Raw genomic sequence first — 17047 nt, 5'->3', positions numbered from 1 at the left:
TCTGTCTTATGTGTGACTTGTCTCATTCATCTTTCCAAGAAATTAACTAGAGTCAAAATATTCAGTCTATCATTATGTGAACAAGATTGAAGAAAGAGTGCATGGAAACTTCAAAGTAAGTTGACTCAACGTCTAAATCAAATAATTCATTTCTAAACTGAGGTTTCTGAAATTGACTCAAAGTCTCTTCCTTTCTAACTCTCTTCTTGGGAACTTCAATGTAATGAGGCTGTGAAGAAGGTTTCGGGCTTTGAGTATGACTCTTTGAGACCCCTTTCTTGGCGGGGCAACCCGGAGACAGCTCCATGTTGCAGCCATTGAACTTCTCAAGGTTTTACTTTCAAAGCTAAATCTGAGCCTTACATATCTCCTCCCGCCGGCTTATTTTTGTCTTTATGTGTTTTGCAGGTTTTGTAAATGGAAGTTCAAGCATTTTGGTGCAAAAAGGACGAAATTTCTTAAGTTTTTTAAATCAAAATCCAATCTTTCAAAACATAGGCAGATTTAAGAGGGCTTTCTTTGGATTCTCTAGTTGAGTAACATTGGCATTTTGGTTTAAGCCGACGCACTGCCTATGCTAAATGGGTTTGCTGGACATTTCCTAGTTAATCAACATGTAGATTCGGTCAAAAGATATGAATTTGGATACTTTTTTACTTCTAGGATCCTTGAAGCTTCACAACTAGAGCTCAGATTGAAACAATAGCTAAACTTGAATGAGTGATTTTCATGTTGGGATTCTAATTTATCGATTAGGCTTTAGATTCATTCGTTTGTTTATCTAATAATATTATTTATCCTAATTGCAATATGATTCACGGCGTTGGCAATACTTAGGTGGGACAATCCTTGGGGAGGTTGCTTACAAATCAACCTTTGAATGCAAGTAAAACGAAATGGCTAACTGCTAATCAGCTCCATCCTTCACTTTAATAACAACTAAATGCAACAGTTGCCTATTCTACGACCCAAAAAAAAAAAAATTACATAAACACTAAGAGCTACTCAGCTTCAACTTTTCGTGATCATAGCATTATCTTCATCATCCCTGACAAAGAAATATTATGATTAAATTAGAACATTTTAATCACAGTTTATTATAACAATAAAATTATATACTCAATTTTGTACATAAGTAATAACGTGTTATTTTGTTATTAAGTGTTATACAATAATACATCAAAATTTATGTACAAAGTTATACAGATAGCATTACTGTTATTATAATTAGTTAAAATAAGTACCCAAGCGATTCTTTCCGTATAAAATTATAAAGGAAATCCTTCTCAAACTACCCACAAAATCTCTCTTGCAATCGAAGTTTGTAAGCAAATCTTCGCGTGAGTTAATCTCAACTCACGAGTTTGCCATAAAAAATCTCACTGAAACATCTGAAATGTCGGTAGATTTGGAGTCATCGAATCAAAAAACTTACGGGATGGCTGTATTTCTCTATACAGTCTTGCTGCTCAAGGTGCAGCGCGTGCGGGAGAAGCAGAAGAAGAAACAATTTGTCTTCCTTTAACGGGAGAATATTGTTATCTCGCTCTTGCAGCCAACGAATTCGTTTTTGCCAGGATATGGCGTTTATTTTCCACGCCAAGGTGTTGGGGTCCCGTAACGGTATGTTACTAATACGATTGGAAAATTTTTAGGGACTCAATGGGAACCCAAGGGCATTCTTGGTATGGAATCCAACAATTAGGGAATTCAAGATTATTCGACCATGCTATTTTAGCAGTTCTCTTCGTTCTGTGGTTTCAGGGCTTGGTTACAATTCATCTATTGATAATTACAAAGTGTTAATGGTTTTTATTGAAAGAATGAGTAATTGGGTATGTGGTTATATATATGATCTCAAGAAAAATTCATGGAAACGTTTAGAAAATTTTCACTTCCCTTACAAGCACTAGAGGCAAGTTTACAATTTTGGAAATCTTTTCTTACTCGATGAAACCTGTTTAGGCTATTTACCTAATGAAATAAGAACAACACTTGTAAATGGAGCTCCACATTGGGTAGCATTGAGCTTAAACGGAGGCGGGGTTAATAAATAATTTATTTCGATTTAGTAGAGGAGAAGTCCAAGGAGTTTCTATCTCCTCCTCCTTCAACCGGCAATTTGAGGACTTCATTGAGTATATTTGACGAATGTCTTTGTGAAAATCGACTTAGAAGAGAAGAAAATTATACTGAATACACATTAAAGGTTTGGATTATGAAGGAATATGGAGTGAAAGAATCATGGATTAAGTTGATGAATTTGTCATTAGGTTTCAAGGTTTAGTAATATAAGTGACATAATGCCATTGGTTGTTTCAAAGAATGGTGATGAAGTGATTATGGTTACAGATTGGAGTAACGTAATTTCTTTCAACCCAAGAACAGAAGTAAAGGATACTTTGTTCTATCAAGGAAAAGTCAAGAAAGTCTCGTTAAGTGTTTATTCTAGTAACAGAAGTAAAGAATAACATGATTTCTTAGGAGGAGAGAGTCTTGTTTCACCAAATCAATTCAGTATGGCATGCTCGCAAGATAGTAAATACTAATATTTCTTACTCTATTATTATTCTCTTGCTTAATTGTATGCAAGAGAAAAAAATATCTGGGGTTTTGTTTGTATGCAATAGCAAGGCATCTAGGGTTTTATTGGATTATTTTTATGCATTTTCTGCGTTTCAATACATTATTTTTTAAAATTTAGCTAATGAGTTATCTGAGGCTTGACATAAGTTACAAGAGGTTGAAGACTCTAAGCAAAAACCTTAGAATTAGAACCAATTGGCTCTTAATATTTAAGAAACAAAAACTTGTGAGGACAGGTTCTTATCTGAAACTTATCCGATCAATTCTGGTTCTGTCTAGGGTATTTAATACTATTCACTTAAACAAAATTGTTTTCCTCCATAGTTCATACATTTTTATTGATGAAGAATGAATCAAGAGTCTATTCTTAGAACAAACAGTTTGTTCAACATGGATGCACGGTTTTGTTTCCATCATTTTTTGTCCACAATAAGTGAAACTCATTCTCTAATTCAGTATAATTAAAATTTAGAGCAAATTAGTGCTCAATGCCCGCATGGAGATGTAGCTAAAGCTTTTAGCTTTCCCTTCTACAGAAATCGTTGAAGAGATCTCTTCACCATTCATCTCCAAAATTGAGTGCTAATTTTTGTTAGACTAAATTAAAATTTCATCCCAATATTAAAATCGTTTTAGACGACAAAACTAAAAAATTTTTCATAAATATTTCAGTTGGAGAAGAGCTAAATGTCTTAGAGAAGTAAAATCTCTAAACTCGAATTGTCGTCGATAAAAATTAAAATTTAAAAAATATATATAAATTAATCCTTACCAATCAACATGGAGTTTGAATTTTAAAATAAATTCATTGATAACTACATCTATGTACTTAAATGAAGAGATAATCTCTTCCACTCAAATTTGAACTCTCATTGACAAAAGTTAGAATGAATTACATTTTCCTCCACCCCTACTTGGCAGAAGTAATATTACGATTTTATCTTTACTATTTCATTTTTTAAAATTATCATATAATCCTATATTAACAAAAATTAAAAATAAATTTTTAAGTTATATAAAAAACCACTTAATTTCTTTTTCTTTTTCACTTTCTTATCTCTCTCTTTTTATAGATAAATGTGTCTTTGTCATATAATCGTATTTTAAGAGATAAATTGTAATTTTTTAAAATTTCTTTATGAAAATTTTAGGGGGTTATTTGAATTTTTAAAAATTTTGGGGTCATTTTTAAAATTTTGAAATATCAATTTACCCCTTACTAGTTTCAATAATGACAATTACACCCTCAAAGAATTGAATAAAATGCAACAATGCTTTTTTGAGTCAAATTATCATGTTTAAAACGTTTGGGACTAATAGAAAGTTGTTTTTAATTTTTAAAATTAATAAATAGTAAAATTACTATTTTATATTTATGCTATTAGTTTTTTAAATAGAGTTTGAGTTTGGGTGGCAAAATTTATTTATGCAAACTAGGGGTAGAAAAGTATTTTTGGACCAAACCTTGGGTGGGAAAGTGTTAATTATTCAAAGTGGGTTTTTAGTTTAGGGAATTAAAAATTACTCTGGTAATTTTTTTATTACTTTATTTAGTTTATAAGTAATAAAATATTTTAATAATTTTTTATTACCAATGATAATGCGACAGATAATATAAAAGATAATCTGATTACCACCTCTACCATATGTATTAAAAAATGATCAAGATAATATTAATTTTTATTATAACTATATGTTTATTTATTAATTTTTTAGGGTAAAAATAATTTCATTTTCAATTAATATAACAAACAACATAAAAATATTTTAAAATAATTATACCCAATGGAATTCAAATAAAATAATATACTGGTATTCTTTTATTACATCTAACTAAACACAATAATTATTTATATCTATCCAATTTTATCAAATTTTATCAAACATAGTAATAATTTATACCTAATAAAGGAGCGTTTGGTTTGAAAAATATTTTATTATCAAAATAAAAAAATTACCTTGAAAATATATTAGTTTGAGTATTATCAGGTATAAATTTATTACTATATTTGATTATGTTTGATAAAATTGGTATATATAAATAATTATTGTGTTTTGTTAGAAGTAATAAAACACAATAAATTTATTGTGTTTGGTTTAAAAAATAAATAATTATTATGTTTGGTTTGAAAAATATTTTATTATCAAAATTAAAAAATTACCTTGAAAATAGATTAGTTTGAGTATTACCAGGTATAGATTTATTACTATATTTGATTATGCTTGATGAAATTGGTATATATAAATAATTATTGTGTTTGGTTAGAAGTAATAAAAGAATACTAATATATTATTTTATTTATTATATGAAAGATTAATAGGTATAAAAAAATATTTTTCATATTATTTATTATTTTAATTAAAAATGAAGGGTAATTTTGTCTTAAAAATTTAATAAGTAAGGATAAAATAATAATAATAATTAAACTTATCATGATAATCTTTTAATACCTAAGGTGAATATGGTAATCAGATTACCTCTTATATTACCTGTCACATTACTATTAATAATGAAATATTACTAGAATTTTTTATTACTTTATAAACCAAACAAGATAATAGAAGTAATAAAAAATATATTACAAAAGTAATCTTTAAATTTCCCAACCAAAAGGACTTTAATCCTCAAGATAATTTATTTTCAAGGTAATCTTTTAATTTCAGTTCTAAAACATTTCTCAAACCAAACACCCCCTAAGGTAAGATTTATGTAAAAATTCATATGAATTAAATCTTTTCTCCTAGAAGAGATCCGAATCTTTAATCAAATTAGATATTATTAAGGAGGCTTGCTAAATTCTCTATTTATTTGTTAAAAAAAAAATGACCTTAAAGTAAAGTTAGCCTTTAGAGTGATTTAAAAAAAAAAAATTCCTAACCCAAATGCCTAATTGCATGTGTTTTGAAGATTAAGTATGAGTTAGCCCAAAGACAATAATGGGAACCAAAGAAAGATGACAAAGGAGAAAATAATAATGATAAAAGAGTAGTGTTATGTGTATAATTTTTATATATAATTTTATGTATAAAAAAACGTGTCATCATGAGATAAAATTATTGAAAATTAAAGATAAAATAATATCTAGTTATATAGTGACATATCATTATTTGTGAACAAAGTTATGCATATAGTTTTATTGATAAAAAAAATAAAAAAGCAAGAACCTTCTTGATAATTCATATTCCTTACTTTCTGCAAAAACGTGTTTAAACTTTAAAGTGTAATCTACAAAAAAAAATTAATAAAATTATGTATACTTATTAGATATCTTGATGATTTATCATTATTTAAATGAGTGATTTTGAATTAAAAAATAATATTTACTCATACTAAAAACACATTATGTAAATATTTGATTAGGTACTCAAATCTAGTGAATTGTATTAAAACCGCTCTTACCTCACTCTTTTCTCTTTTGCTCCTTACCCCATTTTTTCTTTCAATAAAACTATGTATACCCATTTTTGATACACAATTTATGTACACAGATGATGTATTATCATGTGATTAGATGTTTTTTATCATATAATAACACATATTTTAAAATCATCTAATTATATAATGACACATCACTGGGGACATAAATTATGTATCAAAAATAGATACACATAGCATTGCTCTTTTTCTTTTCACATTTGAATTTGAGACAGGCAATTTAGTTGGGTCCAATCATGTCAGACACAAATAGTGGGGGTAACTTGTAAAAATAAAAAAAATTTGAAACCCTTATGAAATAACCATTTCACTATGAACCCCACTAATTGCCGTCCTATATGTCCTATTATAAACGATGTCCCATATTGAATTTAATTCTTTGTCAGTGGGCTCAAATGATATGTCACTTCTAACTTTTACATTTTGCAATTCTCTTTTAAGATGAGAAATTAAAAATCATTCGGAATAATTTCTTGTTCTATGAAATCTCATTTTCCCATGTTTGGGTATTACCGATAAGAATTCATTATTCAAATTCAAATGTGTTTATTTCATTATTTTTGTATGAAATCATTTAACATGAAATTCATAGAGAGTTAAAAAGTATAAAAATCTTCTTATAATTATTTAGAAAAATCTCATAATATATTAAATAGAGTAATATTATATATATATAAATAATGATATATTATTATATAATTAGATATTTAAAAATTAAAGATAAATTAATATTTAATTATATGATAACACATCATTACTTATATATAAAATTAAACAAATAATGTTTATGATTGATTAAACATTAAATTATGTATTTATTAAGATTTTAATTAATTATTCAACCTTGCATATTTAATTTATATTTTTTATTTTATTTTCTGATTTTCTCTTGTAAACTAACATAAGTTAAAAGAAAATGTATTAATAAAATTTATATTTCGATAAAAATAAAAATCTAAAAATGGAATTCCAACTTAAATTTGACACAAAACAAGAGGTACTGATTTTTAGTGAAGAAAACGAAGATTTTTACATTTATATAGAAATTTTTTTATATAAATAATAAAAAAATAATTTTGTCTTGAATCTCTTTAAAATAATTTTAAATATTAGTTTTTTCATTTCAAATTTTTGATAATAATAATTTAAAATTTAAAATTTTTTTAATTTTTCAAACTGAACCACTTTTTAACCCAAATTAAACCAAATTATAATTTTCAAATGATTTCATCCAATTTTTCAGTTTGGATTACTTTTTGCACATTCAAATAACAGATAACAATAATGATGGGCATGTTTGTTTTTTAGTGAAAAATTTAAAAAGTACATTATTAAAAATATAAATTTGTTTAATTTGTGTGAGAGTAAAAATAATTGGTAACTAGAATTAAGATAGTAGTGTTTATGTCAATCAAATATTTATCCCCTCCTTCCAAGTCAATTTCGTGCCCAAGTTACGAAATTCAAGTTACTACCTTGACTTTGGGGGTGGGAATGGGGGTGGGGGTGAGGGTAGGGATGGGGGATGGGGAATGGGGGATGAGGAATGGAGGATGGGGGACCTTGCCAGCAGAGGGGGTGGTGGTGGTGTGGACCTTGACCCTGGAGGTAGGGGCAGGCTGTGGGGGGCTTTGTGGGGTTACAATTATTGTATAATTTAACTTACCTAACTAATTAGATTATTTGATCATGGTAGTTGAATTATATATTATATTGTATGTCAAAAACTATTTTTTGTATCATATATTGTTTCGTATCGTAAGATACGGTTTTATAAAAATAATAATTCAATGATAAAAAATTTCAACTAACACATCATCATCTTTAAAAAATCACATACACTCCCTGAAATTCTATAATGTTGGAAAATATTATCATGGATAATATTTATATATTAGAATATATATAAATTTTTACATATATCATATTATATCGTCCGTATTATGTATATTAAAATTCTAATAACTATGAAGTTGATATCATCATTATATGATTGACTTACCTTAAGAGATTAATCTACTGGTAGCATTTTTACATTATTGTATGATGTAATTATAGCATGTATTCATTATTGTATGATTTACTTACCTTTGATAATTATTCTTAGGAGCCGTTTGGTTCTAGAGATTTAAAGATTATCTTATTTGTTTGATTAGTAATAAAATATTACTGTCAATACTGATATATCAAATAATACAAGTGATAATTTGATTACCACATTCACCTTAAGTATTAAAATATTATTAAGGTAATTTTGATTTTATCATAATTATTTTATTATTTATTAGTCATTTGAAATAAAAATAAATTTATTTTAATTAATATAACAAATAATATAAAAATATTTAAAATAATTATATTCAAAAGCATTTACGTAAAATAATTTACTAGCATTCTTTTATTACCTTTAACCGAACACAATAATTATTTATATCTATAAAATTTTGTTAAACATAGTAATCATTTATACCCAATAATCTTTTAAATAATCTATCTTCAAGCTAATCTCTCTGTTTTGATAATAAAACATTACCCAGACCAAACGTCTTCTTATTATGATATGTAATTATCTTGATTCCTATTTTGTACTATTTTACGATATTGAATGGTGTATTATCCACGAGAAGCTTCTCATCCATCTCTCCACAATTAAATTAGAAGACATAGCACCAATGGAGACGAGCGGAAAGGTGATCACTTGCAAGGGTAAGAAACTATCTTTTCTCTTGAATGAAACTGGCCATTCTAACACAATGATAAAAGAGTTTTCTGTGAGAAGAGTTATATTTATAGAAATTGGCTTGTGTGTAAAGCTGCTGTGGCACGAGGTCCCGGAGAACCTCTAGTCATAGAAGAAATCAAAGTTGATCCTCCACAGAAAATGGAGGTCAGAATGAAGGTCCTCTACAGTTCAGTCTGTCATACTGATCTTAATGCCTGGGAAGGAACGGTAAGTGATCATAAGAACAGTGTTTTGTAAGATTAAAAAAGAGAGATATTGTGTATGATTTATCTAATTAAGTTACATTTTTGTTGTAGAATGAAGCTCAGCGAGCATTTCCTCAAATTCTAGGCCATGAAGCTGCCGGGTAAGATTCTTGATACAGCATACACATAACATGATGCACCAAATCCTACCTAACACTTAACCACGCAGAATAATAGAGAGCGTTGGAGAAGGTGTGACAGACTTGAAGAAAGGAGACCATGTAATTCCAATCTTCAATGGCGAGTGTGGGAGCTGCGTGTATTGCAAAAGCCACAAGACCAATCTGTGTGAAACTTTACGCGCAAATCCCATGAAATTTGTGATGGCGAACGATGGAAAGTCTAGATTTTCCAACATGGATGGAAACCCAATTTATCATTTTCTCAACTGCTCTACTTTCTCAGAGTACACTGTCATTGATGCTGGATGCGCTGCCAAGATTGACCCCGAGGCTTCTCTCAAGAAGATGAGCTTGTTAAGCTGCTGTATTTCCACCGGTAAGAAGAATGAAATCACCTTTATTATCAGATAACTAGTAAATTACCATAGTAAACATCAATATATATATATATATATATATATATATATATATATGTGTGTGTGTGTGTGTGTGTGTGTGCCTTTATGATTTGGAAAGTTTTTAGTTTAATATATATAAGATATCATTTTAAAATCTTATTTAGATTTTTTTACCTTTTTTTACTTTTATTCATTTTGATCACTTTTAAGTTACTATCTTGAATCAAAAAGTTAATTTTGTAATGTCGATGAAGGAGTTGGAGGTGCATGGAATTGTGCTAACGTGCATGCTGGTTCTACTGTGGCTATTTTCGGATTGGGGGCTGTCGGACTCGCCGTAAGTTTTCAAGGCCTCAAAAAAAGATTATAAAAGAATTCTTTTAATATTTTATTTCAACAACGTCATGCAGGTTGCTGAAGGATCAAGAGCAAGAGGAGCATCAAGAATAATAGGAGTCGACACTAACTCCGAAAAATTTACAAAAGGTTATATATCTTCAGTTTCACAGCCACTTTTAGGGCAGGATTTGAGTCAATTCTCTTAAACTATTTCAAATTTCGATTAGTTTAAAGAGAGTTAAACTCAAGTTTGATTATAATATCAAATCAAATTTAAGTTTAGACTCAGTTTGATAGTGTAATTGAATCACTATGTATTATTCAAAATATCATCGATTTAACTAATTCGAATTGATTTTGTCTGGCTTTTCAAACTTGACAAGCCAAATATATTCCAAATTTGAGTTCGAGTTTGATCTCCACGATATAAATCACGTAATTTTTTACCTTTATTTTGTCTTTTCAAACAGGAAAAAAAGTAGGGGTCACAGATTTTATAAATCCAAAGGAACTTTCGACGCCAGTGCATGAGGTTAGTGTGTATTATTGTAATTTTGCAATATTCTAATAAAAGCATATAAGTGATTTAGGTATACTCATTTATATTATAAAGTAATTTAGGTATATATACACAGGCCGGGGACTATATATTCTAGTATAGATTCGAGTCAAACTGAATCTAAATAAAAATTAATTTCAACTCAATTTGAATCTTAAATACCCAATTCGAGTTTATTCTAACTAGTCAAAGATGTTTATCAAACTGAAACTCTAACTTAAATTTGGTTTAATTAAATATCGGTAACTACAGAAAATCAGAGAAATGACAGGAGGAGGTGTGGATTACAGTTTTGAATGTGCCGGAAATGTGGATATTCTCCGAGAGGCCTTTTTGTCCTCTCATGATGTAAGTTATCATATGATTCATTATTTCTTTCCTTCTTATTTTACTTTATTTTATTTTAACCTACATCAATATAGAATAATTTAACAAATTATTTAAAAAATTAGTAATTATAATAAAGATAAATATAAGCTCTCTACTGAAAGACTTTTCCTAATTAATTTTGACAACTTTACCAAAAATCTATATATGTAGATAATGTATTGCCTGAATTTTGAATGTACAATCCTGTGAAATTCGTATCAATCTCAATCACTTGATGGAGGATTTTGTTTTTGAGCTCGAGCTTATTGTTTCTATGCTCGATGAGTTTGTGAGCTCAAGAACTCATATATAATACCCATAAATTATTGAAAGTTCTGAAATTACACTTATTACTTTTATCCTTCAATTTTTTATATTTTTCTACAGCCCTCTGTTTTTAAACTTTACACATACAGCCAATGTCAAACATCGAATATAAAGAAAGAATTTATAAATATATAAGTTACAAGGTTTAGGTATAATTTTTTTAGCCAATTCAAGTTACCAATTTTCAAATTCTTCGAGCTTGAGCACGAGCTTTTCATAAACTTAATTGAATTGAGTTTGAATCAAATAATACTCGGTTTGACTCAATTAGATTGTAACCCTAGCGAAGGTATGATATAAATAACAACTCATGATATCATTATTAAACTCAGAATAAATGGTATATGATGCGACAGGGTTGGGGATCCACGATTGTGTTGGGAATCCACCCAACACCAAGAATGCTTCCCCTTCATCCAATGGAGTTGTTTGATGGTCGAAAAATCATTGGATCTATTTTTGGAGGATTTAAAGGGAAGTCTGAGCTTCCTAATCTAGCCCAACAATGCACCAATGGGGTCAGTAAATACATAAATCTATATATCATATTTTTATTTACAATATACACCCAGTTTTGAACTCAGTAGGATACTTTGATGATTTGATGTGGTAACTTTATTGACAGGTTTTGAATTTAGATGAATTCATAACTCATGAACTCCCATTTGAGAAGATCAATGAAGCCATCCAGCTTCTCCAAGATGGAAAGTCACTCCGATGTGTTCTCAATTTTTAGCTAAGCTTTTAGGCCATTATATCTGTGTCGTATTTTATGCTATGTTGTATGAAATAATAGGGTGTTTGATGTTCATTATATTTTATGAACTTATAGCCAAATCAAGTATTGATTGGCTCAAACTCGATTCATTGGATTTTGGGTGGAGCTCGAGATCTAGTTCAAGCTCGGCTAGCTTCTGTTTCTGCAAAAGGGATTTCAAAAAACAAATCAATAAGATTGACTTCTACATCCGTAATTGGTAGTCCACGAATACATTTTGAAGACCTTATCCCTTCAATTTAAGAAAATTGGAGAAACTCATATGAGAAAATATGACAAAGGAACTTCAATGGCAGCAATACTTATGCCATGAAAGATGATATTCAGAAAGTTCCTCAACAATCAACATCCTGCAAAAAAAAAAAAAAATACTGAGAACAATAAAAGATGGAAATAATTGTAGTGATGGCGACTTATTTCAACATTGTGACTTACTTCAACTGATGGAACAAAGTTTGTTCCTTTTCTTCACTTAGTCACTTCCTTTTCTCTTCTGAAGTCTCCATCCACTCATCTCATTCTTTTCATCTTCTTTTAGTTGTTGGTGACAGTCACTTCTTTTTCTCTTTTAAGGTATTTCATACAATTTGATCAATTGATTGATTCAAATTGTTTAGATGAACCTCTTTAAACACAGGTTATGTTTTCTTGTAGAAACCAAGTGCTTAGGTGAGATTGGTAGGGTTTACATATCGACAAAATCTGTTAGGTGAATTTTTGTTGAAATTGATGTATCTAATTGAATGTTGAATAGATAGTGAAATGGATGTCAAAACTTATACAAACCAAAACTTTAAATGAAGCTTGGATGTCCTACTAATATCTTGTGCGGATGGTGAAATGAATGTCAAAACCATAAACCAAAAAACCCTAAATGAACCTCTGTGGTTTTACTAATATCTTGTAGATACATAGATTTTAGTAAGACAACCAAGTTCATTCAAAGGATTTGGTTTCTAGTTTTGATTTACTCTATTTGATATTGTCTAGATGGTGAAATGAATGTCAAAACCTATACAGATGGTAAACCCTAAATGAAGCATTATTGTCCTATAGATATGTAGATATCAGTAAGACAACCAAATTTCATTTATGGTTTTTGGTTTGATTGACTATTTTGCTTTATTGTTATGTTGATGATGGAATTGGATGTCAAAATCAAAAACCAAAGACCCTAAATGAAGTTTAGATGTCCTACCATACATATCAACAAGACAACCAAACTTCATTTGGGCATTCTACTAGCTCTAAAAGAAAATGAAAGACTCAACTGAGATGGGATTCTCAGCCATTTAAGCCTTGAAACTAAGAAATGATGTGAATCCAACTTGAAAGGAAATGAAGGCAAAGTAAGTTACGGTTTTATAAGTGTAAAGTTAATGTGTTTATAATTGGTTTTAATATGATGAAAAGAGACAAACTGTAATATTCTCAAATTAATAAAAAGGACAATTTGGTCATTTCGTTATCATTGTCCGATTATTTTTTGTTGGTATTAAATTGGGTGTACATGCGTATATCCAAAAATTATATACACCAAGAGAGAACTCGAAAGAGCATTTCGAGGCTATATATATATATATATATATATATATATATATATATATATATATACTAATTATATATTTACACGTTTAGTTTAAAAGACACGGGAATTTAAGGCCGCAAATGATTTTTCTGGAAGCCTTTTTGGAGTGATATCAACGCCGAAAAATGGGGCAGAGAAAGGGAAACGTCTCCTTTTAATATTAAAGCGGTTACTTTCCTGGAGGCGAATACTTTGCTGCTTCCTTATTTAAAGAAATGAAAACAGCCACTTTTCTGGGGGCTGCTACAGTTTACATCTATGTAGCATGGAAACGGAAACGGAGAAACGTGGAAACGCGGAAACGGAAACGTGGAAACGTATTTTTTAAAAAATGTAGGAAACGGAAACGTGGAGAAACTTATAAATATGAAAAATATAAGGGTTTTTTATAAATACTAAATTTTTTATAATAAAAATATATAAACTTGTATAATATAAAAATAAATAATAAAAAAAGAATTAAGAGAAAAAATACTATAAAATATAATCATAGAACCTATTATAAATTGTTATTAAGCAAACGCACATAGATATTTAAGAAAAAAATAACAATACACACCAATCTATATGATATGTCGGGAAAGAGATGAGTAACACATCAAAAAGTCGAGAAAAGATGAATTCAATATAAGATTTAAAGACATTTTCGGTTTGAAAATATAAAAGATATGTGTTTAATTAATTTCACGATTTTTCTCCTAAAATAAATGTGTTTCAAAATTTTTCAAAAATTTTGAAATGACCCGAAACGTTTCCGAAACGTGAAAACGCATCCTAGTGTAAGTTTCCGTGCTACTTAGGTTTACATCTTCCCAGTTTTCTCTTCTTGAAATCGATTCTTTTGGTCAAAAAGGGAGAGAGCTAAACCTGTTGTTTGTCGATCAGGAAAAGAAGTAGACAGGGAGATAACTGACACGAGAAGACCGACGTAATCGCTGGAGAAGAGGTAGGCCATAAATTCCATTGGTTTTACGCCGAAATTCCATGTAAAATTTTGCATGTCGTAAACTAGATTCTGAAAATTGGTTGTATATATATGTGTGTGTGTGTGTGTGATTATATGTTTGTATCATGAGGAGGTAGCGTACAGTCTTGATGATGATGATTAGTCATGGGATGTTTTGATGTTTGAGAGTTAGAGAGAGAGTGATCATGGATCTCTGATAAATAAACGGAGATCGACTATTATATGCGTGGCAGTAGACACTAGGCACACTTATGCGGAACCGATGTAGTGGTGTTGTGACTGGGTCACCCCCTGAAACTGTTAGGAAGCGAGGTCTGAAAGGACATGTAAAGTTACCGTCATCTTCTTTCCAGGAAGCCAGCTTAAATTACGTAGTCTGTAGGATGAAGAAGAAATAAAGAAAAAGGAGAAGGAATTAAGCATGTGTAAGTTATTTTTGGGTAGATAGGATATTGTGCATGCATCCACACTTACTACAATGCTCCTGCACCATTTAATTAAATCACAGAAAGTACATTAATTAGTTTTTTTAATGGATAAATTAAGTTTTATATGATGTAAAGTGATTGATTTATGGTATTGAATACTAATTTTGTAGACTGTTTTTCCAGATTAATTTTATGTGCATATATATATATATATATATATATATATATATATATATATATAGTTTCATGGAATAATATAATCATACTAATTGAATCAATAGCATCACTCGTAATTGGAGATCAATGGATGAGACGTCCTGATCTTGTGAATGTTTGATTGGAGATCAGTGGATGAGACGTCCTGATCTTGTGAATGTTTGATTGGAGATCAGTGGATGAGACGTCCTGATCTTGTGAATGTTTGAACCGTTTGATGAGACGTCACGGTTTCAATTAATGAAAAAAAAAGAAAAATTGTTATTAACTAGTTTTGTGATAATTATGTAAACAACATCTGTGATGGATGTTCGAAATTGAGGAGTATGAAGTAAGAGGTATCTGAGATTGATGCCCCAATACGTTGGCATAAGAGACACCTGAGACGGGCGTCTAGCCGAGTGCGTCAATGACGCATGTGATGGTAAAGTTCCGTCGAGAATAACCATAAGAGATATCGAATTTATTCTAAAGGCCTACTGAGTTTTATAACTCATATATATTTATTTTGGGGTGTTGCAGGTAGGAAAAACAACGTGACAGGCGGGGAGGCGAGTGGATCAGCATGTCGAAATGCGCTTTTAGCTACACTTATTTTTACCGATATTTTGTTTGTTATTATGATATTTTATTTTATAGAATCTATCCATTCGAAAATTATTAGCTTATTTATAATTTATGAATTTCTTTTGGGAGACTTTGAGACACTCATTGTTTTCCAATAAATACTATGATGGTTTCTCACAAGTATCAAATTTTATGGCTATTGTATTATTCTCTTCAAAAAAAAAATAATAATAATAATATAGATTGTTGCCAAGGGTATGTTCCAAATGAGGGGTGTTACATAAACTATACCAAAAAAAAAATGTAATGTGCCTAAGAATAATCCAAGGGTTAAAGGAAAACCATTATCAATCTTTGATCAAGAGAAAAATGATAAAGGGAGAATCAAGTTTTTATAGAAAACATCAAGCATAATATTATTGATCAAGTCTACAGTTATATGGTCCCCAACATGCAGCAAAATATTACATTTTTTAATTCAAAAAATATAGATACGACATATTCTAGAATTACGGAACTTTCCCAAAATTGTAAGACACAATAAACCACCAAGGTTAATAACTTTGTCTCTGAAAAATAGGGCTAGATTCAAGCCAAACCGAGCCGAGCTCGTGAGCTCGAGCTCGGTTTGGTTCATATAGAGTTGGTTCGAGCTCGACTAAGGTTGGCTCATTTCGAACTCGATCGACTCATTTTTTGTTATCAAAATAATATCGTTTTAGTATATATTAATTAAAACGACATTATTTTGTATCAAAAATTTTAATTAGAAACTCTAACAAGTAACTCGAGCTCGACCGAGCTCGACTAAGGTTGGTTCATTTCAGGCTTGATCGAATCAAGCTCAAACTGGCTCGGTTCGAATTTAACCCTACTAAAAAAAATGATATGACTTGAATGGCCCTTTTGTCTCCTCGTTAATGCTCTTAAGTCACCTTCTTTGTCTCCTTCATCAATGCTTTTTTTAATTATTTGACTGGATTTTTCACTCCAAAAGGTGAGTACATTAAATAAAAAACAAAATGTTGATATACTGAAAATATAATATTTCTTGAATTACCATTGTGTTTGGTTCCTTATTTTATTTGGGTTATCCTTATTCCAAGTGAGGATGTTACACCCAATGAAACAGCTTGGGCCAAATGGGTTGGGTTTGGACTTGTTTTTTGAATTGTTCATAGACTGCTCCACAATGACAAAATTAGAGAGAAGTCCATAAAAAAAATAAAAAAGAAAAGAGAAAAGAAAATGAAATAGTAGAGAAAAGCAATGGAAAAAAACTGAAAAGAGAAGGTTGACATTATGTAGAAAAGAAAAGAAAGAAGAGGTGGCTCAAAACTTAAAATCGTGTGAAGTCAGAACTTGTAATTAGACGATAT

The 17047-nt window shown here is 29.7% G+C and overlaps 1 protein-coding gene across 1 annotated transcript; it reads left to right on the top strand.

Moving 5' to 3' along the window:
* Positions 1 to 8625: 8625 nt before the first annotated feature.
* On the top strand, positions 8626 to 11996 carry LOC123221747 (alcohol dehydrogenase-like 3). Its single transcript, XM_044644651.1, has 10 exons — positions 8626 to 8728; positions 8836 to 8972; positions 9062 to 9111; positions 9180 to 9508; positions 9785 to 9867; positions 9941 to 10016; positions 10340 to 10401; positions 10681 to 10776; positions 11481 to 11642; positions 11750 to 11996. The coding sequence occupies exons 1-10, from the start codon at positions 8695 to 8697 to the stop codon at positions 11858 to 11860; spliced, it is 1140 nt and encodes a 379-aa protein (XP_044500586.1). The 5' UTR covers positions 8626 to 8694; the 3' UTR covers positions 11861 to 11996.
* The last annotated feature ends 5051 nt before the right edge of the window (positions 11997 to 17047 follow it).

This window comes from Mangifera indica, chromosome 7 (genome assembly GCF_011075055.1).
Source record: "Mangifera indica cultivar Alphonso chromosome 7, CATAS_Mindica_2.1, whole genome shotgun sequence".
NCBI classification, from domain to species: Eukaryota; Viridiplantae; Streptophyta; class Magnoliopsida; order Sapindales; family Anacardiaceae; genus Mangifera; species Mangifera indica.
Note: the sequence above shows the minus strand (reverse complement) of the source record. Positions and strands in the feature narration are given on the sequence as shown.